Source organism: Papaver somniferum, unplaced genomic scaffold (genome assembly GCF_003573695.1).
Source record: "Papaver somniferum cultivar HN1 unplaced genomic scaffold, ASM357369v1 unplaced-scaffold_65, whole genome shotgun sequence".
Taxonomy (NCBI): Eukaryota; Viridiplantae; Streptophyta; class Magnoliopsida; order Ranunculales; family Papaveraceae; genus Papaver; species Papaver somniferum.
In genome coordinates this window covers 2,158,127-2,180,369 of record NW_020649304.1, presented here as the reverse complement: position 1 = coordinate 2,180,369, position 22,243 = coordinate 2,158,127, and the positions used below count along the sequence as shown (strand labels likewise).

At 35.5% G+C, this 22,243-nt stretch overlaps 2 protein-coding genes across 2 annotated transcripts; one reads left to right on the top strand and one right to left on the bottom strand.

Annotated features, from left to right (window-relative positions):
• Positions 1–10,774: 10,774 nt before the first annotated feature.
• LOC113343728 (putative rRNA methyltransferase YlbH) lies at positions 10,775–17,262 on the bottom strand. The gene is made up of 11 exons (XM_026587858.1): positions 17,048–17,262; positions 16,875–16,969; positions 16,678–16,758; positions 16,458–16,562; positions 16,186–16,290; positions 15,960–16,098; positions 15,349–15,464; positions 15,207–15,263; positions 14,969–15,103; positions 12,256–12,570; positions 10,775–11,421 (listed from the first exon to the last, which is right to left on the bottom strand). The coding sequence occupies exons 1-9, from the start codon at positions 17,202–17,204 to the stop codon at positions 14,969–14,971; spliced, it is 990 nt and encodes a 329-aa protein (XP_026443643.1). The 5' UTR covers positions 17,205–17,262; the 3' UTR covers positions 10,775–11,421; positions 12,256–12,570.
• A 321-nt stretch (positions 17,263–17,583) lies between these two features.
• LOC113343661 lies at positions 17,584–18,897 on the top strand. The gene is made up of 3 exons (XM_026587793.1): positions 17,584–17,610; positions 18,330–18,419; positions 18,520–18,897. Exons 1-3 carry the CDS (start codon positions 17,584–17,586, stop codon positions 18,895–18,897), a joined length of 495 nt encoding a protein of 164 aa, XP_026443578.1.
• Positions 18,898–22,243: the final 3,346 nt, after the last annotated feature.

Sequence of the window (22,243 nt, the reverse complement as noted above, 5' to 3'; positions counted from 1 at the left end):
ACTGGAAATTTCAACTTGTAAGCAACAATTATATCATTTTCAACACCTCATAGGGTCCAAAATACTTGGATGAGAGTTTGAAATTCCTCATAAGGGCCACTGATGTCTGCCTATAACGTTGTAGCTTCAGGAAAACCATATCTCCTACCTCATATTTTCTGTTAGCTCTTTTCTTATCTGTAAAAAATTTTATTCTCTCTTGAGATTTATCCAGGTGTCTTTAAGAAGTTGAAGCATAATATATATTTCTTGTAATTAAGTCCCCATTGATGCTACAAAAGTGGTTGCAGTAATATGAAAAATCAAATTTTGATATCCATATAAAGGAAAAAAATGAGACATCTTCAAGCTAATGAGATATAATTGGTGTTGAACCACCATTCAGCAAGACTCGACCATATAGCCCATTGTTTAGGATTATATCTAGTCATACACTTAAGATACTGCTCAATATAAGCATTGCTTCTCTATGTGTGACCAATATCTGTTTGTGGATGGTAAGAGGCACCCAAAGATTTGAACAAGACTTTCCAAAGATGATTCACAAAATCTTATCCCTGTTACTTACAATAAAACTTGGAAGGCCACTTAACTTGAAAACATGAGCAAGAAACTCCTTAGCTACTGTAATAGTTGTGAATGGATGACTTAAGGAAATAAAATCACTATACTTGGTAAATATGTCAACAACCATCAAAATGACATTTATTTTATTTGACATTGGTATCCCCTTAATAAAATTCATATAAATATATTATTGCGTTGTGCAAGGTATGGGTAGAGGTTAGAGGATAACTCCGGGAAAAGAATGGTCCTCTTTGTTGTATTGACATACCTTACAAAATGAGACAAACTGAATAGTATATGTCACTGTTTACGTTTTACAGTTTTCCAAAAGAAAAGTAAAGAATGGTCCTCCTTGTTGTGACATACCCTTAATAAAATTCACATAAATATATTAATGACATTTATTATATATCGCATGTTATATGTACTGAACATGCTTGAATGACCCCACAACAGAAGAATGTGGAGAATGTAAGATGAAATATTTAATATTGTTACCTGAACCAATGAAGAGTCTTCCTTTGAATATCAATATGCCTTGTTTGTAAGAGTAATTTGGTTGATTAGGAGAGACAAGCAGTTGAGTAATATGTTGGTGAGCTGTTGTATCATTCTCATTCTTATATATAAAGATAACATCTTGTACCCATTGAGGGTAACTCGTAGAAATGTCTTGACACTCCGTGGAAGCAGCTGGAAGTCTTGATAAAGTACCAGCAGCTTTATTGTCCATACCCTTCTTGTATCTTATGACATAGTCAGAACCCATCATCTTGACAAGCCATTTCTGTTGAAGAGCAGTAGAAATTTTGTTCCATCAAATATTTGAGACTGTGATAATCTGTAAGGATGATGAATTAGATATTTGATACATAGTACTTCCATTTTTTGACAGTCATAACAATAGCAAGGAATTCCTTTTTATAAGTAGAAAGGAATTCCATTTTTTAGTTTACATTCCTGCATAAGAACAACTCCTACTCCTCTGGAGCATGCATCAGTTTCTTTAGTAATCTGTTTAGAGAATTAAGGTAATGCCATAACTGGTGTTGATGTCATTGTTAAGGGTAGAAAAGGCTTAGTGTGCATCCTCACTCCACTTGAATGAAATTTATTTAAGCATATATGTGATAGGTCACAAATGGTACCAAAACCTTTAGTGAATCTTCATATTAACCATTTAAACCTAAGAAACCTCTTAGTTGCTTCAGGGTCTTTGGTTATGGCCAAGTCTGCATGCCAGCAATCTTAGGATTTGCAGCCACTCTTTCAACAGTAAACAAATGACCTAAATATTTCAGTTAAGGTTGAGCAAAAGAGCACATGGACCTCTTGGAAAACAATGAATGTTGTCAGAGCAAGGATAAGGTACGGAAAAAATGATGAACGTGCTCCTTAATAAATGAACTGTACACCAAGATATCATCAAAAAAGACAAGAATAAATTTCTTGAGAAAGGGTTGAAACACTTCATTCATTAGATCCTGGAAGGTGGCACGTGCATCAATAAGGCCAAACAGCATCACGATAAACTCATAATGACCAAGATGAGTTCTGAATGTTGTTTGGGGATATCCCGTCCACAAACTCTGATTTGGTGATAATCATACCTCAAATCCACTTTAATAAAAAAAATGGAACCATGCAATTCATCGATCAAACTAATGGGAAATTTATCCTTAATAATCTAGTCATTTAACTTCCTATAATCAACATAAAATCTCCAAGAAGCATCTTTTTCTTGACGAGAAGTATAGGAGAAGCAAAATGGATAATACTATTTTGAGTAAGTCCTACAGATAGCACATCCTATACCATTTGTTTAAATAAAGATTTGTGGATGTAAGGATATCTATATGGTATTTTTGAAGTAAGAGTTGAATTAGGTTTGAAAGAGATTTTATGGTCCAAAGCTTTGGAGGGAGGAAGTGTAGTTTGTTCCGCAAAAGAATCCAATACAACTGATATTTGAGGGGAACAGAATTGACAGGGGTAGTTTTGATGGCAAAAAACTGACCAATTAGAGTAGGAGCTTTACTTATGACAAACTTTTTTAATAGAAGACCCACTAATGATACTAAGAGAAGGTTTAGAAGAACTTCCCTGAAGTGCGATCTTACTTCCTTGGTGCAATAAGGAAATTCTGAGATGAGAAAAATTGAATAGTACATCCCCAAGTTGGAGTAGACAATCATCTCCTGGAACCATGTCACAACCACCAAGTGGTATAACTCTCAAGTCAACAAAAAGTTTGGTCACCCTGCATTTCCCAGTGGAGATTCTGACACATTCTTTTGCTAATTGTGTTATCACCATTTGCTACTGTAACCACCATTTGGCCAGTAGGAGAAACATGAAGACCAATTTTATTAGTTATGTGAGAATCAATGAAACTATAAGTATTGCCAGCATCAATCAAAACCATGATAAGAAATTTGTTGATATGCCAATAGATGCGGGTAGTGTCGTGGGCCACATTTCCTGTCAAAGAATGCAAGGAAATTCCATGTGGTAGTGGTATCACTACTAGAGGAGAATCTGTAGGTACTTTTTCAATAGATATGTCAGTATTATCACTTGTCTCTTCCTGATCATCAATTAACATGAACAATTGTTGAGACTTATACATATGTCCAGGTCTATTAAATTAATCATAGTTATAACATAGGCATTTTTCCTTTCTAGCCTTCATTTGCAGGGGAGTGAGTTTTTTAATAGGTGGGGTTTGAAGTGTCAGGTTTAGTGGGTGTAAAAAGGTGAGTAATAATGGACGTAGTAGATGAAATATTGGGTTTATTGAAATGTGCATATTGGGAGAAAAAAAGGTTTGTCACAAGAAGGTGGGTGATAAACAGCTTGATGTGTGGGATAAATAAAGGTAGATTTTATTGGTTTAGGAGTGTGATTTACAGTAGCTTGCTGCATTCGAGCCAACTAGAAAGCTTTATAAGTAGTCTTTGGTTTAAACATTTGCATAGTTGTACGAGTTTCTTCTTTCAATCCACTGATACAACTGAGTGTATAGAAACTCTCAAGAATATTTTAGTTTTTAACAGTAATTAAACTTTTAAAGTGCTCAAACTGATCATAATAATGATCAATAATAGTTATTTAGGATAGCTTATTAAAACTACCAACATGATTATCAAGAGCAACATCTTTAAATATAACACGTAAATCCTGAATAAAATTGTCTCATGAAATAAATTGTTTACCTAGTTGATAATTTAAAACTCATAAATATGCTTTAGCCTCAAAGTCAATCACGGTCATATCAACTCGTCCCAAGTCAGGAAACTTGTAAAGGAAGAAGTGTCTTTCATATTTAAGAACCCAACAACGAGGATTAGTACCATCAAATCTCAAAAAAATCCACTTTAGAAGTATGAGAAAACTTACCTGGTTCTCTGTGAGAAATATCCTTGACGAGATCTCGAAACCCACTGAATAATTACCAGGACCGGTGTGAGACTCATAAGTTAAACACGGATTTAGTAGAGTAGTTGATGAATGCGAAGATAAAAGGTCGGTGTATCTAATCCGAACAATTTATAGAGAACAACAAAGTTAAAGTCCATTCGAGATGTATCCATCGCATGAGCATCCTCAACCTTTTCAAATTGATAATCTAATTTGTGAAAACGATTTTGTAAATCCTTCAAACTCTTTGTGTATTACTGAACAATGACGGCAAGGTCTTCAACGGTGGGTTTTTCGGGGATAAACGTGATACATGTTCCATAAAAGGAATCTGATTCCAAATTTTACCCTGGTATGACAAGAGTGAGATGATGATGATAGTAGTTGAGCTACATTTTCTTTGTAAACAAAGCCTTAAGACTTTCGATTGAAAGCACATACAATTTTATTGATGAAAATAAGTCTTATAATGATTTGGTATAAGTACTTCACCTGTAATAACTGAACACCCACAATTATTATTACAACAATCTCTAAACATAAAACTCGAGGATATAAAGACCTAAAATCATCTAAGCAAATTATCTCAAAATTTCCCTTACTTTAAAAGAAAAACTAGTTTAGAACCGGCTCAAGCCATTACTAGCGCCATGGGTACATGACAGTAGCTTCCAAATAACAAATGTATTTCTGATCAAAATAGCATTGCTGCTTATCTTGTTAATAATTTTTCAAAACTTTTCAGTAAAGAACTGGATGTCCATTCCTAACCTATTCAATTCAGCACCACCATCCAGATCGACAGTGACCAAAATTCTAGTCGTTGCTACGTCTACGAAGATATTTGGAATGTCATAAAGAAGATGCGCTCGTTGAAATCACCAGGACCAGACAGGCTGCCATCATTATTTTATAAGAGGTGCTGGGAACTGATTGGAGAGGATGCTCCTAAATAAATCAAAGTATGTTTTGGGACTGTAAATATTATAAGAGGTATAAACCACACTAATCTTGTCTTAATTCCAAGAGTTAAGTGTGCTACTATGCCTGCGGATCATAAGCCTATTGAACTTTACTATATTGTAATCACGACTCAAAGAATAAAACCTTACTTGGATAGTTTTTTTGGTAAAGTCCAGTCTGCTTTTATCCCTGTTAGATTAATTTTGGACAACATCACTGCTGCAAAAGAATTATTTCATTCCATGAATCAGTGTAATTCTATAAAAGGTTCATTTGTTTTAAAATCGATATTAGTAAAACATATGATAGTGTATGTTGGATATTTTTTAGTTATTGCTCAAAAATATTTGGCGTATTAGGTAAGAGTCACAATCTGATAATGCGATGTATCACCTCTGCTTCTTTTTAAATTATAGTCAATGGCAGCGCTGAAGGCTTCTTTGTGAGTGAGCGAGCATTGAGACAAGGTTGTCCTCTCTCACTGTATCTATTTATCCTCTGCACGCAATGTTTGTTTTAGGTTATGAGAAGTATAGAAAATTGCATCCCCTACAATGGATACAAATTGAATAGATGGGCATTTGTTGATGATTTACTAATGTTCGGAATGCTCATTGACCAAACTATAAATTCTCTCCAACACATTCTCAACAAGTAGACAAGGTGGACTAGTCAACATGCTAATATTCAAAAATCTTCGGTTATATTCATTAAAGGTGTCCTTACTCAGAAACAAGATGAAGTAGCAACAAAACTCGGAGTGCAGAAAATGAAAAATGACGACTAGTATCTTGGTGAAGATTCTTTGAAACCAGCGTATATAACGAACTCGTATGACTTCCTAATGCTTAGATTTGAAGAAAAAAATAGCGGGGTAGGAGGAATTTCATGACTCATGCAGGCAGAGCAACTACGATAAAGCATGTTCTAGGCCTAGTTTCATCATATTACATGGAAATTCACTTGTTTCTAATAAAGTCATCAACAAGTTGACAAGATTTATAAGGAATTTATGGTGGTTCCATTCTAAGGATACCAAAAAGACATATTACATCAAATGGGAGAAGTTTGAGGGGGGAAATCGCAGGGAGGGATGAGATTTAGATCACTAAGGATCCCAACAAAGCGCGCTTATCGGAGACATCAATCTTTCAAAAACATTTGGAAATTTCTTATGGGTCTAAATAATAGAGGCCAAATATCGGAAACATCAATCTTTCTAGGAGTGTAAAACACCAACCTCTTGTTCTTTTACATGGTATGTTAATGCTCAACTGTCAGGAGGATATGCGAAGAAGATGTTGCTGGACAGTAAGAAATGGTGAAACAATTGAGGTTTAGAAAGAACCATGGATTCCACAAAACCATGATCATTCTTTAAAGAAGAAAATCATCACAGAGTTGGCATTAAATATGTGAAGGACTTGGTTATACAGAATACCATAGCTGCGCAAGTGATGAACATATATAATCCTGATGCTGAAGATGATAACCAAGATATGGTTATATGGACTCAACACCCCAATCGGGATTTCTTAACATAATCATTTCAAAAAATCCTTAAGACTAGTCAACCATCTACGTCAAACTCTCATGAAGAGGATACTCCTTGGAAACATTTCTGGAATGTCAAATGCATACCCTCCCCCCTAGAATTCAGGTATTCTTATGGAGATTGCTCCAAAAAGATCCGCCCACTGCCACCCCTATTGGAAATTTTTCCGGGGATCTAACCAAGATTGCAGGCTCTATAAAAATTCTCTTAAAAATTTGGATCATTTGTTCTTTTATACCCAATACAAAGTTTATGTTATTTGCTTCCCCTATAGTTTTCAGTCCTGATCTTAACTCAAACTTGTCTATTAAAATCTGCATCAGTGGACGGCTAGGGAAAGGTGATGGTTTCGATTATTTTAGATAGAGAGCTAATTTATTCTTGGCTATATGGAAAACCATAAACGAAATGACATTCAACAATGTGAAACCAGATGTGGACAGAATTATAAAAAATACATACCACTGGCATGATTTTTATTTTCGGCTAGAGGAAAATGACATCATTTCTTACTCCCTTCGTCCCTAAATAGATGGCCTATTTATTTTTTAAATTTTATCCCACTAATAGATAACCTATATCCTTAAACAAAGAGATATTTATAAAACTACCATTTTAATTGATTATTATTAATAAAAGAAATACATATAATTTGATAGTCATGTTTATATTCGTTATGTAGGTATTTTAAAATGCTTTTCAACGGTATAAAGTTTAATAACATCCGTGGTATAGTTTAACAGATAAACCATTTCTAAATTTTACTAGTTATTATATATAAGAATGTAATTGTAAAAAATACTTAAAAATACACTCTTCTCCTCCTTGCCTTAAGAATTGTGCAAACAAAAACTAGGTCATCTATTTAGGGATGGAGGGAGTATATTACAGTCGTAAAGCTCAAATCTTCTAGCTCTCCATATCATAACTTCTCTTAGAGACCTCCATATGAAGAAATCATAAAGATAAATGTTGATGGGGCTTTCGATGTGGGTATTGCTGCTTGTGCAACTATTGCAAGGAATCACCCGACGAGGTATGTACTGACTTTTTCAATTCTCATCTACCAATTGAAGCTTAAAGAAAAGGCTTTGTCATGGCGTTGCAACTGGGAACTAAGAAAGGCTTTGAGCACGTTATACTGAAGGGGCTCAACAAATTTTCGGTGAAAATTCCCCTGGAAAATCAAGTCTCAAATTTAAAAAATAAGAAATCTAATGCAGAAAATTCAGAAAGTGGAATTCAATTTCGTTAAAAGGAGCGCTAACTGTGTTTCTCACAACTTATCTAAGTACATTCAATCTGACCAAGCATGTTTCTGGTGGTTAGAATCCCCTCCATCGTGCTTGATTTTTCTGACTACTAAGGGAAACTGTTCTTAGCCTTTTTTGTTCATTTCCCTTCTTTGTTTAGCAAACACAAAAAAAAAAGAAGTCCCAATGTTGTTTCTTGTTTTAGACAGATAATCATTGTTGATGTTTAATTGTCAAGTTATTGTGACCATGGTTCGCTGTATCGGGTATTGATATTTTATAGGTCCTCATCGATACACATACAAATATGATGGTATCAGTGATACTGACAGAAACTGACCAATGTTGAAATTTACATATATTACGTGGTCAAATAAATTTTCAAGTATAATAAATAAGTTGAATAAATGTGATTGAACCGTTGGATATCAAAATATTGTTATTCAAATAAATAACTATTATAATAGATTTGACAAGGCATATTTCATTGTCTCCGCTGGATAAAAAAAATACGAAAAGATATTAAAGTTCGAGCTAACCTATTTAATCTTTTGATCGGTAAACAATATAGAGATGACGATTTTCGAACTCATATACTTCATAGGTGACTTTGAATAATAGTAGATGGTTGACTTTGCTTATCTAGCGAATATCATATTAGTAGAGGATATTTGTAAGTACTAGATGAATCTTCAAAGCATTCTTCTCGTCGATCACAATATGCATGCATTAGATTTTGAGATTATTGATCGAAATTTCATTGATTGTACTGAGGAATAATTGATCACTGAATGGCACTGAAAACATTTGGTGGCTTAAACTATCAAATTTTGAATCATCACGTGGATACTTAGCTAATAAAACTAGAGAAAAATTCAATTTGGTCTTATTTTAGGTGGTCCCAAGTTAATTTGGTTCATCAACAAAAGGGGAGTTTAGTTTGGTCCTTATATATTCAAAAATATTAAGATATCTAAAGTACCATTTTCTCTCTCTTAATTCTTGACCTTGGTTGGAGTTTGGACTATCTACTTCTTTGTTTTCTCTCTCTTCTTTATTTTCTTTTAGTTATTAACATAAACAAAAAAAAATTTAAAAATCTCTCAGAATATAAATTGAAAATAAATAAACTTTATATATTCGGAATAGTAGTTCATTTTGCAGAATAAACTCGTATGATAGTTTATTTGTAGAATGATTTTGTTTGTTAGTTCATGCTCGGAGTTCATTCCGTAGAATGAAAACATATGATAGTTCATTCAAGCAGTTAACTTTGTAGAATGAAGTTATGAACTAGCTAGTATAGTTGTTCATTCAAGTAATTCATTTTGTAAAATAAACTCGTATGATAGTTCATTTTATATTTGATTTTTGGCTAAAGAATAACGTAAAAATTAAAAGCTTCAAGATATAGTAAGAATCATACTCGTTTGATAGATCTCGGCGAGAGCTTTCCGAATATATAAAATTTATTATCTTTTAACTTATGGTTCAAATGATATTTTATTTTTAAGTTTTTTATTTACTTTTATAAAGAGAGAGAAAAAATAAAAAAAAAAAAAACATTTTTTAAAAAAATGATGACCTCATTATGTTATGTGTCGGTGGTGTCCTCCCAATAACCAAATAATAATTTTTTGGACTAAACTAAAAATAAGTTTTTAAAAAGGACCCTAGAGCGATTGGTCTAAGTCAACAAGACCAAATAGATATATTTATTCTAATCCTAGGACTATTCGATTGTTTCTATATAAAACTAACCTTTATAGTCAAGATAATGCCAGGTATATAAGAGCATCTCCAACATAAGGTGTAAAAAATTCTACATGGATTTTTCATTTAGTCCTTTTATTTATGGGGTTTACACATAGGGTAAATATAGGACCTCATATCTAAAAAACCATCTCCAATAGTGAGAAATTTAACCCTCAGAATTAAGAGAAAATTGGTTAAAAACATGACGTGGAGGTGCAACCGGAGGTGTAGATAACACTTTCTTGAACACCCTCATATTTAGCAATTGGTCCCTCCTAACTAGAAGTGTCACTAAAAATAAATAGATCCACCCTCTCTTAGAAATGCTCTAGGAGCAGTGATAGGCTACCCGAGCGGTAATACCACAAAAAATCCCGTTCCACGCAAATTTTAGGTCCCTTCGGCTTCGCGTAATGGGATTAGCACGGGACCACTTTTTTTTAGTGGTGGGCCCATAAAATGTGAGATGCTGGAGGTTTGGCGGGATTTTCAGCTCGGTAGGTTTATCATTTCCGGGTATATAATAGCAATGTTGCAAGGCAAACCAGCTAGAAGTGCGAGCTTCTTTTTTCTCCATTATAGTGTCCTCTGTGTAGAATTCCCATTTATGCCATGTCAAGGTATAAATGACCAAAGTGTGTCGTTGATACTTGTGAAAGGATCATAAAGAGTTTCTTGTGGTTTGGTGATGGGAGGAGAAATACTAGTTACTTTGGCTTCAGACAGTTTACAGCCCTCTAAAATGAGGGTGGAGTGTATGTCGCATAACATATATCCCAGAGGAATAATTATGGACTGCGCATGGATGTCAGGAGGAATTAGGAGCTTAGTATGCATTAATTTTCTGTGGCAGGAGGAGGAATCGTGACAGACGAAGCCCCTCATCAAGCTCAACAGTCTTGAGCATATATTCCAATTCTAAGAATCCCACCTTCTACAAGTTTCTCTTGGCAAAACCAGGTAGTAAATGTCCAACCGGAGTTCCGCCAACAGCTAGGGTGGTGGTGGTGCTTGTGGTTGGATATTTGCTTTGTGATGCATTACAGTGCAACCTCCACTTTATGTCATTTAGTAAAATTTTGCTTTTGTGCCTGACCAAGACTAAGTTAAGGTACAAACTCTCAAGAGCCAATACCATCTTAACCCTAAAAGCAGCCAAAACTCAAAAGAAAGAGATGGCTTTCTTTCTTTTCTTTGAGATAAAATTTGTGCTTTGAATAACAACTACTTTTAATGCATAAATTCCTCTTTTAAGTAATGGACCATTAAATTTGTACCTTGGCAGAGAATCTCACTTGGTTAAATATAATACAATATCATCTTCAAAAAGAAAGAAAAAATAAATCCTAAAAGCTTCAGTATATGGTGGGACTCTTCAAGGCTTTAGATTTGAAACACAACAGAACAACTGCACAAGCTTACCATCTCAAAAAGCCAAAGCCAAAGATGTTTTTGATGGAGACTATTTGTTTTACATTGAGTTTTTCCAAGTTCTATGACCACACTTCTGCTACTAATACTACTAGAACATTTCTTGTGTTTTGTTCCTTCTTTACTTTCTCTTCACTCTAATAAAGAAATAAACTAAAGTAGTTCTTGTCTGCAAAGTGTAGCTTCTCCTGGATTCTTGTATGTGCATTTTGTGACTGAGAAGCTTTATTGGATTTTAATCTATCTTTTTCTCCACTAACTCAAACTTTCAAACAAAATCTGTCTAAAACTTGATGTGAAACATAATTGGTCTTAACAAACATCGATTATATATTCTTCTCATTCAAAACTTAAACATATAATTGTAGACTTCATATTCTGCACAAGTACTGATTACGATAATGATGATGCCGAAGCTTCAGTATCCTCATACAGGTTTAAGCTTGACGAGGAGGTCTTCCAGAATTCCCAGCTCTCCTGAAAACAGAGTAGAAAACCACAGCTTAAAACAAGGTATCTAACAATTCGTTTGAGAGATGTCCGAGAGATTACAGAACAATTCAAAGCTTAGATTTGGATAAAAAGACATCTAGTCTAGCATGAAGAAATTGCTCAGTGAAGTAGGGTTGCTAAGTGAAAATGGAAAAGTTCTTTAAATTATAAAAAAGAGAAAGAAACAGGCAGCCAAATTTAAATTGGGAAAAAGAAGAAATTAAAAGATGAATGGCATGGTGCTCCTATGAGTTATGAATAAAGTTGTCTCTCGTATCTCTCTCCCTTTAGTCTCTTTTTAGTTCCTCTCTTAAAATAAGAGAAATTTAAAGATTTCGTGTTTGTTAGCAACTTTTGTTCCTTAAGGACTACGTTTTTCTAAATGCATCAAGACAGAGACCAGGTATAGTTCTGATACACAACTGCTGCTCCACTCAAAAATATTCCACATCAAGAACCAAATTGGTTTCATAATACATGACTTACAAGTTTCTAACGAATTGTTGATTCTACGAAATAAGAAAAGAATGACGACCTGGCCTTCAGTAGAGAAGGTGCAGCAGTTTGGAGTTGAATAATCACCTCTATACATAACTGCCTACACCTTACCATGCTAACGTTAATCATCAATTACAAACTACTTAGGTAGAGTCTCAACTAAACATAGGTTTAGACCATCAAACATAGTTGTGTTGGACATTCACAAATCAAAACTGAACCGAATTAGTAGATTGACGCATGCACACATATATCTATAAATATGTGTCCCCGGACATGAAAAAAATGAAGAAGAAGAGGGTTGGATAAAGATATATGTACCTGTTATGAATGGGATCGGGTCCATTCGGAACTTTTCTGTTGCTCATGGAATTGGGATCTAAACCAGTTGGATGAACAACACCAACATCACCATTATGTCTTTCACTTTCTGTAATCATCGCAGAATACTTGAAACTTCTTTTTGTTGGTTTGTTGACTTCTTCACTTGTTAGTACTCCAACAACAAAAAACACAATAAAACCAACAAAGGCAACAATTCTAACAAAACTCCTTAAAACCCCACCTCCACCCATATCTCTCTTCTTCTTCTCTTTTATGCGTATAATATCTTCCCTATCTAGAAAACATCATCACCTGTACTTCCAAAAGAGACATGAACAATAAGAGTTCAGAATAATCATGTTGTTTTCCTATGTAAGACCATGCATGAATAAGTTATGTTCATACGAGTTTCTCAGATTTCAAAATGAAAGAAGCCAAAGAACTTAGAAATAGAGAAGAGTCAGAGAGAGAGAGAGAGAGAGAGAGAGAGAGAGAGAGAGAAACAGAGAGTGGGTAGTAAGGCAAAGTGTATTTTGGTGTTTAAGAAGTGGTAGTGTAGGTTTTCTTTATAGGTGGAAGTAATTCTTGTTACACTTTTCTTGAACCTTGAACTTAAATAGAATTGAAAGAGAAACAGAAGAAAGAAAGAAAGTTATAGCTGGTAATTCTGAAAATGACGTGGAGAGAGTTGAACACTCGGTTACTTTAAAGTTTTACTGGAACGGGTCCATAGCAACCTAACTGTCCCTCTCTTTGCTTTCAGTTGCTTACTTTCATGCGCAACTCAACCAGATACCATAACCCAAAGAGACCTAGTACCTCGCTATCTTAACTTATGTACACTATCAAAACCAAAAGCAGAGCTTCTTGGAGTTAGTGAACCCTAATTACGTAAAAATAATATGTTCAGATACATCTAAAATTGTCCAAAAAAAATTTGCGTGAAAGAAAACTTTACAGCCCCAAGTACTATTTAATAAAACAACTATATTTATACTCCGGTGGTGGAGCTAGAATTAAGATGAACTAAGCACATACATTTTGAGAGGATGATCTCCCAATCATGTATACCGTTTTCCTAACAAAATCATATCGCTGTAGCCAAATTAGTGGTAACTAAAGAACATGCAAAATGATCTCATATCCATAAGTACAGTGTATTTGATCATACTTTTATTGAAAGAAGATACGATCTTACAGAATAAATGAAGATCGCAATCTACTGAAGGATTGCAAAAAAGGTTATGGAATAGTAAACAATACTGACAAGTTGAATGTTACAGTAAAACCCAGATTTTTTAATAGGAGAATCAAGAATTTCACCAACTAATCATGGGGGGGACTGCAACCAATATTGTCTAGTTTGCAATCAAGTTTGGCGGCTGCCAAACATATACTTGCTTAAAAGATGGCCATCTTTGAAGCATAGAAAAAAGCATATGTACAGGGAAAATATGTTCCTCTCCTTCGAGAGAACTAACAGAATCAATAGGTCTATTAGTTACACAAGAGAATCTTAAAAATAATGCTCATAAAAGAGGAAATGTATCATTGGCTTCTTTTATATGAGCCAAAGAATCAGACAACATTGCTTTTGAAGTCTAATGATGGATTTGAAATGTCCGTTAAAAAACATTATGATTTAAGTCTTATACAATAGAAAAGGCAAGAACGAGGACATATACGTGTAAATTGCATTTAATTAGATTGTACATTCGTTAAATTCAATACGGAAAAAGGTTCCAGAATGATTTTGGGATTCTGGGTGAAAAAAGAGTCATTATTGGTATCTTTAATCTTTATATTGTGAATACCGTTTATGCTACAACTTACAATATAGTAGATAGATTTTGGGAGTTCACAAAAAATAACCGCATTGTACATAAAACTTGAAAAGCATCTAATACGATTGGACACCTTCCCTTAGTGTAGGGTGTTTGTTCATGTCATCTAGGCAGCTTAGCAGATTATTTATACATGGTGACTTTATGGTTTGAATCTATGGCCACATAAACTGGTAGACTTAAGAAGCAAAACATGTGCATTTGTACAACTTACAATATAGTAGATAGATTTTGGGAGTTCACAAAAAATAACCGCATTGTACATAAAACTTGAAAAGCATCTAATACGATTGGACACCTTCCCTTAGTGTAGGGTGTTTGTTCATGTCATCTAGGCAGCTTAGCAGATTATTTATACATGGTGACTTTATGGTTTGAATCTATGGCCACATAAACTGGTAGACTTAAGAAGCAAAACATGTGCATTTGTACACTACATAACCATTCTTCTGCGCCTCCACGTTAATAAAAAAGCATCACGATCGAAGAGGAATGGTTGATTTAAAAGACCCTTTTCTCTTACTAGGTTCTTTTTAGTTTTTACACTTTAGGGTCTTTTTTTTTTCTTTTCTTTTCTTTTTGCTATGCTAAGATCGATACAAACTATTCTAGCAGAAAATCCAACAACTTTTTAAACTAGTGAAGAGGAAGCTTATCCAAAATCCTTCTCGCAAGATTCTTTTCTTCATATAAGCTATACACGAGTTCATAATGTAAATATGCGTTTTAAAGACACCTGAACAGACTGCATGCATGGCAATTCAAAGGTAAAATGATTGTGTGTATATATCATGCCACGGGATGGAGCAAATTTTGTCTACGGAGAAGATATGTTGGGACGTGCTACAACTAAGAACGAGTCTTACTCAGCTTATGTTTTGCGCTTGTAGTTGGACAGTCCCTGCAACTGTAACGACTGATGTTTTGGATTTTCTCTTCTTCTGAGCCCAACTAGGTCCATATATTGCCAAATGTGTCCGACCAAACCGCCTATCAGCAACCTGCAATAAACATGATTAAGGCTTTCTTGGATTTCCTTTTTCTCTTTATTGCAGGGTAATTATAATTAGCATTTCCATGAACTAGCTGTGAGAGGGAAAGAACCTTTACAATGCAACCGCAAGAATCCAACATATCAGTTCTTATAGGATACTCTACAACCTATGAACACACACATATGGATAACTGATGTTAGCTTCTGTATATATGGATACTGAAAAAACCCCACATGCGCAGCAAAACTTACAATGAAAGTATTTTCTCCAACTAAAGCAGACTCTGCAATTTGACTCATCAGGACACCATAATCAACTGCCTCATACGGTGGTGTCACACTAATATAATCAAAGCATCCATGTTTCGCTACACAAAAAAAAAATTATTCAATCTTAAGCAGCTGAATTGAACTTACCGAAGGAAGTAGAGAATATACAAATATGTAGGGTAGAGTTTAAAATATAAACTTTAGCACCTGAACTGTCTTTTGAAAAATGTTCACAAATACTACTACGTATCTTTCAACTTTTGAATATCAAGCTAATAGGGATGCAACAGCAACAATAAGTGTGTCTGAACTTGGGTGCGTACAAAGTAACTTTACCTCGAGGCCAAAGTTAGATAATCTACGGGTGAAATCTGACGGCCTGCCAACCTTAAGAGTCTAGACTATATCCTACTATATTTACTGACAAATATTGAGCACTTGAGCTAGCCTCTCATAAAATATTGCAGCCACGGCGGACAAGTTTGTGATTTAACTTAAAGAAGAGCACTATAAGTAGTTAGAGGATGGAAAATAAAAACTGCAAGTTTCAGTGGTACGTAAACCTTGACTTAGCTCTATCATAGTTATCACACCTGCAAATTGCTCAGCTCGTTCGAAGAAGCTTTCAACACGGATCGTGTGTATAACTGAAGCATCAAGGAATCCAGTCCACTCCAAATTTGGTCTCAAAACTTCAGAGACAACCCAAGGATCCATCTCAACAAAGTGAACCTGAGGTAAAGAAAACACAAGTGTTTATATTTTGCTTGGGGAAACATAAAACAAGCAAAGATACTGAGACAAGTTACAAAAATGCACCTCCGAACATCCCCTGCTGATAGCTTCAATCCCAACGGATCCCGTGCCACTGTATAAGTCTAACCAACGGCCAGGCCTTAGAGAAGCAGGACATCCACCAGCTACCTAAAGCAAAATGACTTGGCTAAATTATTCCCTATTCTCGACAGTAACTAAAAGATAGAATAGCAATAAAAACCAGTAGTGCTTTCATTCCTAAAACAAGCCACTCTAGCAGAGACATACTATCCCCTAAACATTACCACTTGAATATCTTATACAAACCATTATACCTGCAAAATATCAAAGGCTGCCCCTTTAACAACTTCCATCATCGGCCTTACATCCATCCCCTTAGGGGACAGCAACTTCATTCGGCGTGCCGTTCCTGCTAGCACCTTCAAAACACACAAAATTAAGCACCAAAATCGTCAACACAGAATGCCCTAAGACTAATTTCAAATTTGTGCAAACATATCCAAATTATGCCCAGCTGAAAACCAGAGGATGTACCTGAAGTAATTTATGAGTAGTTCTAGCTGGCACGGCAGCCTTTCCTTTACTTGTCTTATCCATTTCTTTTCTTCTCTTTGTCTATAAAATTAACAACCCAATTTTTTTAACAACCCAAGATCTCATTTTGAGAAACAAACGCAAGAAATTAAACAAAATTAAACTTTGAAAGAAGAAGAGGAAGAAGAAAATGGCACCTTTGAGGTTGTCTGGGATAAGTATTCGTCATGGTCATAACCATATCTTTCCAATAAGATTTTCTTCTCTTTACTTGATAAATCATTGCTTCCATCTGAAATCAACCAGTTATGAATGAGTTAGTGAGAGCGAGAGAGGGGGAGAATGGAAGAAAGAAGGAAGGAGGTTTTACTAGTAGAAGAGCATATGATGATGGAGGATGTTTGACTCTTCTTCTTCTTCAGTGAAATCAAATTGAAGCTGTTTTTGTTGGTTTGAGGAGAGATAAACGAGTGAATAGATGTCGTTGATGATGATGATGTTAAAGATAGAGATGAGATTGCTGCCATTTTTGCTACCTTCTTTCCAGTATCGAGAGGGAGGGTTTTGGTGAGTTATCCTCAATTTCTGACCGTTGGATGCTCCTTTTGAAGGCTATTATTGGGGCGTCACATTCTATTAGAGGGGCGTCACCTAATAGGACAAAAACGGGTCACCCGTAAGTAATTTCAAAAACCCTTTATCTCAAATAATTGTGTAATGACCAAACAACCCTTATTTATTTAGTTAATTTTAATTATTATCTAATTAAATTAAGAAGATGAATTTTGATATATATTTGTAAAGTCTGGGACAAAGTTATGTGGGAGAAAAACTAGAGAGAAGAGGAAAAAACAAAAAATTGGAGATTCTTTTCAAAACCTAGATTGTTTGATTCACTCAACAAAAATGGATAAAACAAGTTACAAATTCGAGGTGGGTGAATCTTTGTATGATAGAGAAAACAAATTTTACATTCCTCATGTTGGAGACCAAGAGATTGATGATTTGTTAGATGGTAGAGAGGGTTTAACACAAAGTGATGATGAATCTCCACCAGTTGAAGAAATAAATCAACAAAGTGAAGAACCAATGGTTGAAAATCAACAGGTACACCTCTAAACTATCTCCTATGGGTTCAATTTCGCTCAAAACTAGCTTAAGTACGTAAAAAAATTTCAGATTTTTAGACTTTCATGGCAGATTACGTCTGGGTTGGGCTTGATTTCCAACCGTAAGTTAGTTTTACGCCTGGGTTTGGAAGAGGGTTTGGTCTTCGTTTCCAACCGTAAGTTGGGTTTACGCCTAGGTTTGGGATAAATCCGAGCGTAACTGGTTTCCAATAGGACAAAATTTGAGAATTACGCCTAGGTTAGATTCATCCAAAACACAGACGTAAATAGTTTTTGCATTGGTATTTATTACTTGTTTTACGTCTTGGTTAGGATTTTGGATTTCCAAACGTAAGTGAGAACGTCTAGGTTATATTTTCATCGTTTCCAACCGTAATTGAAAACGTCTAGGTTAGAGGTTGAATTTTTCAACCGTAACCTTTCCTATGCCTAAAACGTCTGGGTCCGTGTACCTTATAACCTGGACGTAATTCTAGTATTCTTTATTTTTTTTGACTAATATTGTGATATTTTGGTTGATAGATTGTGCTTCCACCTAGCCCAATGCCTTCTCAACCTAATGCAAACGAAATTCTAACCGAAGATTCATCCCATCACTATTTGAATGACTTGGTAAGTGTTTTTTTTTCTTTTTTGAAACTAATGGAAAGATATGTTGCTCATTCACTATGTTTTTGTTTTTTTACTAAATTTGAGTTTTTGGAACATGTAGAGATGGAAAGATAAAGAAGATGCAAAGAAATGGGCTAGAGAACGTGGCAAGTCAATTATGTGTGTTATAGTTTATAATGGATCAACAAATGACCGCCACTTTCAAATGGTTTGCGAGTGTAGTGGAGAAAGTAAAAGTCATGTGAAAAAGGGTACCCTATATGAACCAAAGACGAATAGGAAGAATACTACTTTCACTAAGAAGACTAAATGCCCGTTCAAGCTTCAATTCAAGCACAACAAGAAAAGTGTGAAAAGTGAGGAGTGGTATTGGTATTTGGAGAAAGTTGTATGCGGTCGTCATAACCATCCCACACCGGATACTTTGCTATCCCATCCTTATGCGGCGCGGCTTAATGATGAAGAAAACTCATTGTAAGTTTCATGATGGAAAACCGTATGAAACCTCTTGATATACTTGGTCATATAAAGCTCGTAAACCCAAAGAATGTTTCTACTTTGCCAACCATCTACAACACCAAAACAAAATTGAAAAATCAACAATGGGAAAATAGAAATCAAATGCAACAATTAAGGCATTTGGGGGAGAAGTATAATTACTCGATTTTCCATAATGAAGATGAGGATGAACAAATAAAGAATCTCATATTGGCTCATCCCGAGTTTATACAATTGGCGCGGTGCTCCAATCAAGTACTTTTAATGGATTGCACGTACAAGACCAACAAGTATGAGATGCTGGTGTTGAACATTGTTGGACAAACTTCCACCAACTCTCCGTTTAGTGTCGCGTTTTGCTTCTTGGAAAATGAGCTTGAAGAGAGTTATGTGTGGGCACTGCAACAAGTGAAGTTATTCTACGTGGAGGGATATACTCCAAAGGTGATTGTCACCGACAAGGAACAAGCATTGTTGAATGCAATAGAGAGGGTTTTCCCGGATGCTCATCACCTTCTTTGCACGTTCCACCTATGGAATAACATTGAGACTAAATGTAAGACCATCATTCGTCCAACAAAGAAAAGTCAAATGGAAAGAATAAAGAAACTACCGGTTGATCAACAAAAGGAAGCCAAAGAGAAATTTAAGAAGGATGATGGGTTGGCGGAACTAAGATGGGCTAGTTTCCAAAAGGATTGGGAAGCCATGGCATATTCTCTCACCGTGGAAGACTATGCACAACGACCTCGTGTGGTATTGGCTAGTTTGAGAAGTTATCCAACTATGGTGAAATACTTGGTGGACAATTGGTTGGATCCGCACAAAGAGAAGTTAGTAGCCGCATTCACAAACCAATATAGACACTTCGACAACCAATCTACAAGTACGGTGGAATCGTCTCACAACCGGTTGAAGAAGAAGCTTCATAGTGGTGATGGTGGATTTGTTACGGTATTCCAAGCCATGCACGCCTATTTCCTCCGTGATCTCGATAGAGTTAGGGAGTTTTTTGAAAAAAACCGATCTAGTAGACACACTAAATGGAAAGACAATGCTTGGCTTCATGGAATTAATCATAAAGTGTCGCATCGTGCAATTGATTTGATCATAAAAGAAGTGATACAATTTGAGGCGGGTAACTATGACGGAAGAGAGTGTGTTTGTCCTAACATGACAAGTTTGGGCCTCCCATGTCGGCATGTCATAGCCAATTACAATGACAAAGTTATTCCGATACAAGATGTTGATCCATTTTGGCAACAATTATCATTCCATGAAACAATAGTCGATCAAGATTTTGGAGGAACATTTGCCGATACCGAGATCGGAAAATCTCTAGCCGCGAAATATGATACATTAACACGGGGGAAAAGGCAAATATGGTTGAGTAAATTCGTATACCCACAAACTAGAAACAATACGAAGGAACCACCTAAGAGAAAGAGAAAGGGGAGGCCTTCTACGAAAAAAGAGAGGAGTGTAGTAAGGAAAACGGCAAAGGAATTGTTGGAAGAATCAAAGAAAAGAGATCCTTCGGGTTTTGAGTTGTTGAGAAAAGCCTATGAAGCGGAAGATGAGATGGAGGATGATGTTCAAGGTAGAAACAAATGAAGAAGAGGTCAAATGGAAAAAGGAGAACCTAGTCATCGAAATTTACAAGAAAAAGTTCTTGAGCCTCCCTCTCAAGAAAGTTCAACAAGTAAAGTTTATTTTAAAGGAAAAGGTCCGGTCTTTCGTTCCAAACAACTAGCAAAAAGCGAAGTTGTTAAAGGAAAAGGTTCCAAAGAATGCGGAGCAAAAGTTGAGGGAGTTAAAGGAAAGAGTTCCAAAGAATGCGGAATAAAAATTGGAGCAGTTAAAGAAAAAGATTCCAAAGCATGTGGAACAAAAGACGGGGAAGTTAAAGGAAAAGGTTGTGAAGTTCCCTCCCAAGGAAGCACAAGAAAAAAACTTGGCGGTAAAGCCGGTGTTAAACAATTAGCAAGAAATATAGGAAAAAGTCCGATTGTTGGAACATTTCCTTCAAGTGAAAGGAACGGTACGGTTCGTATTCCAAACACAACTTACAAATCACCCCCTAAAGATGAGGAGGGTCGATATTTCCGGAATTTATATATCATATATGAAAATTACCTTCCTTTTTTCCCGGACTTTGTTCGTGACTATATTAAGGCCACGGATGAGGTAGATGGAGATGGGAATTGTGGTTACCACGTCTTCGTTGATAAACTTGGTCCCTTTGAAGACGCAAAAGATTGGGATTGCTCACAAGTTGACTATGTAAGGCAAAAATGTTTAATTGAACTACGTGGGCACCGAGATTATTACATACCAGTGATGAGATTTGAAAAAGACGAGTCCGAGATGGTGTTAAACGAAAGGTTTGTCGCATGGGAAAAGCGGTTACACGACAATAAATGTTTGAAAAGTGAGTATTGGATGTCCATGCCAATAAACGACCAACTACTCGCCAATGCATTCAATAGCGTTGTCCATTATATCTCAAATGCATTGAGTTTCACATTTGCACCGACAAGGATACCATTTGACGAGGAATCGGATAAAACAAGAAGAGTGGTGATGGGTTACGTATGCGGAAACCATTTATTCGGCCTCCAAATGAGTGAAGGATACCCTTTACCTCCATTATTTGATTGTAACGAATGGTCCAAGTCTTGGTGTATTAGATTCGAGGAGAGTTTTGAATTTTGGAAGGCATTACAAATTTCAAGGAGTAATGTCTCATTTGCATTGAGAGCGATGATGAGGATGACTAAACGTTCGTGAAGGGTGGTGAAAATATTTTGAATGACTCACTAGGAATAAAAGATTTTGTCTATAAGTGATAATTGAGTCATATGTATTTTGGTATTTTGTCTAGATGTGACAATATTACATGTATTTTGAAGATATTATTTTAAGTATTTTGTTGAATTTGTTTTTTATTGATAAATTTTTTTCTTGTTTCATTACTAACCCCATATTACAACCCATCAAAACACATGACATTACATACCCATTAAACCACATGACATTACATAGAAATTTCATTACAAAAGGACTAATATTCGGGTCTACGAGTGCGATAGAAGTCCTTCAGGATGTTGAAATGAGGTAAGTATTGGAAATTTGACCTTTTCCACCTTTTCCATTCCTTAATAGCACACTCTAAAACTTCAGAGTTAGTTTCACCTCTAAGTCGTATTTGACCAATAATGCGAACTAATTCCATAAATTCTTTAACTTGATCCCTTATCGTTCCGTACCGACAATACAACTTAATTCCATCACGGTTATTAGGGTTACCGGTTTCAGAGAAAAAG

Bases quoted from the DNA above. Each gene is read 5' to 3' on its own strand.
- LOC113343661 (XM_026587793.1), top strand. From the start codon at position 17,584: ATGGATAAAACAAGTTACAAATTCGAG. The intron at 17,611-18,329 runs GTGGGTGAATCT...TTTGGTTGATAG, and splicing joins AAACAAGTTACAAATTCGAG to ATTGTGCTTCCACCTAGCCC. The intron at 18,420-18,519 runs GTAAGTGTTTTT...TGGAACATGTAG, and splicing joins ATCACTATTTGAATGACTTG to AGATGGAAAGATAAAGAAGA.
- LOC113343728 (XM_026587858.1), bottom strand. From the start codon at position 17,204: ATGGCAGCAATCTCATCTCTATCTTTAACATCATCATCATCAACGACA. The intron at 16,563-16,677 runs GTACATCCTCTG...TGTGTTTTGAAG, and splicing joins CTACTCATAAATTACTTCAG to GTGCTAGCAGGAACGGCACG. The intron at 16,099-16,185 runs GTGCATTTTTGT...TCTTTACCTCAG, and splicing joins TCAGCAGGGGATGTTCGGAG to GTTCACTTTGTTGAGATGGA.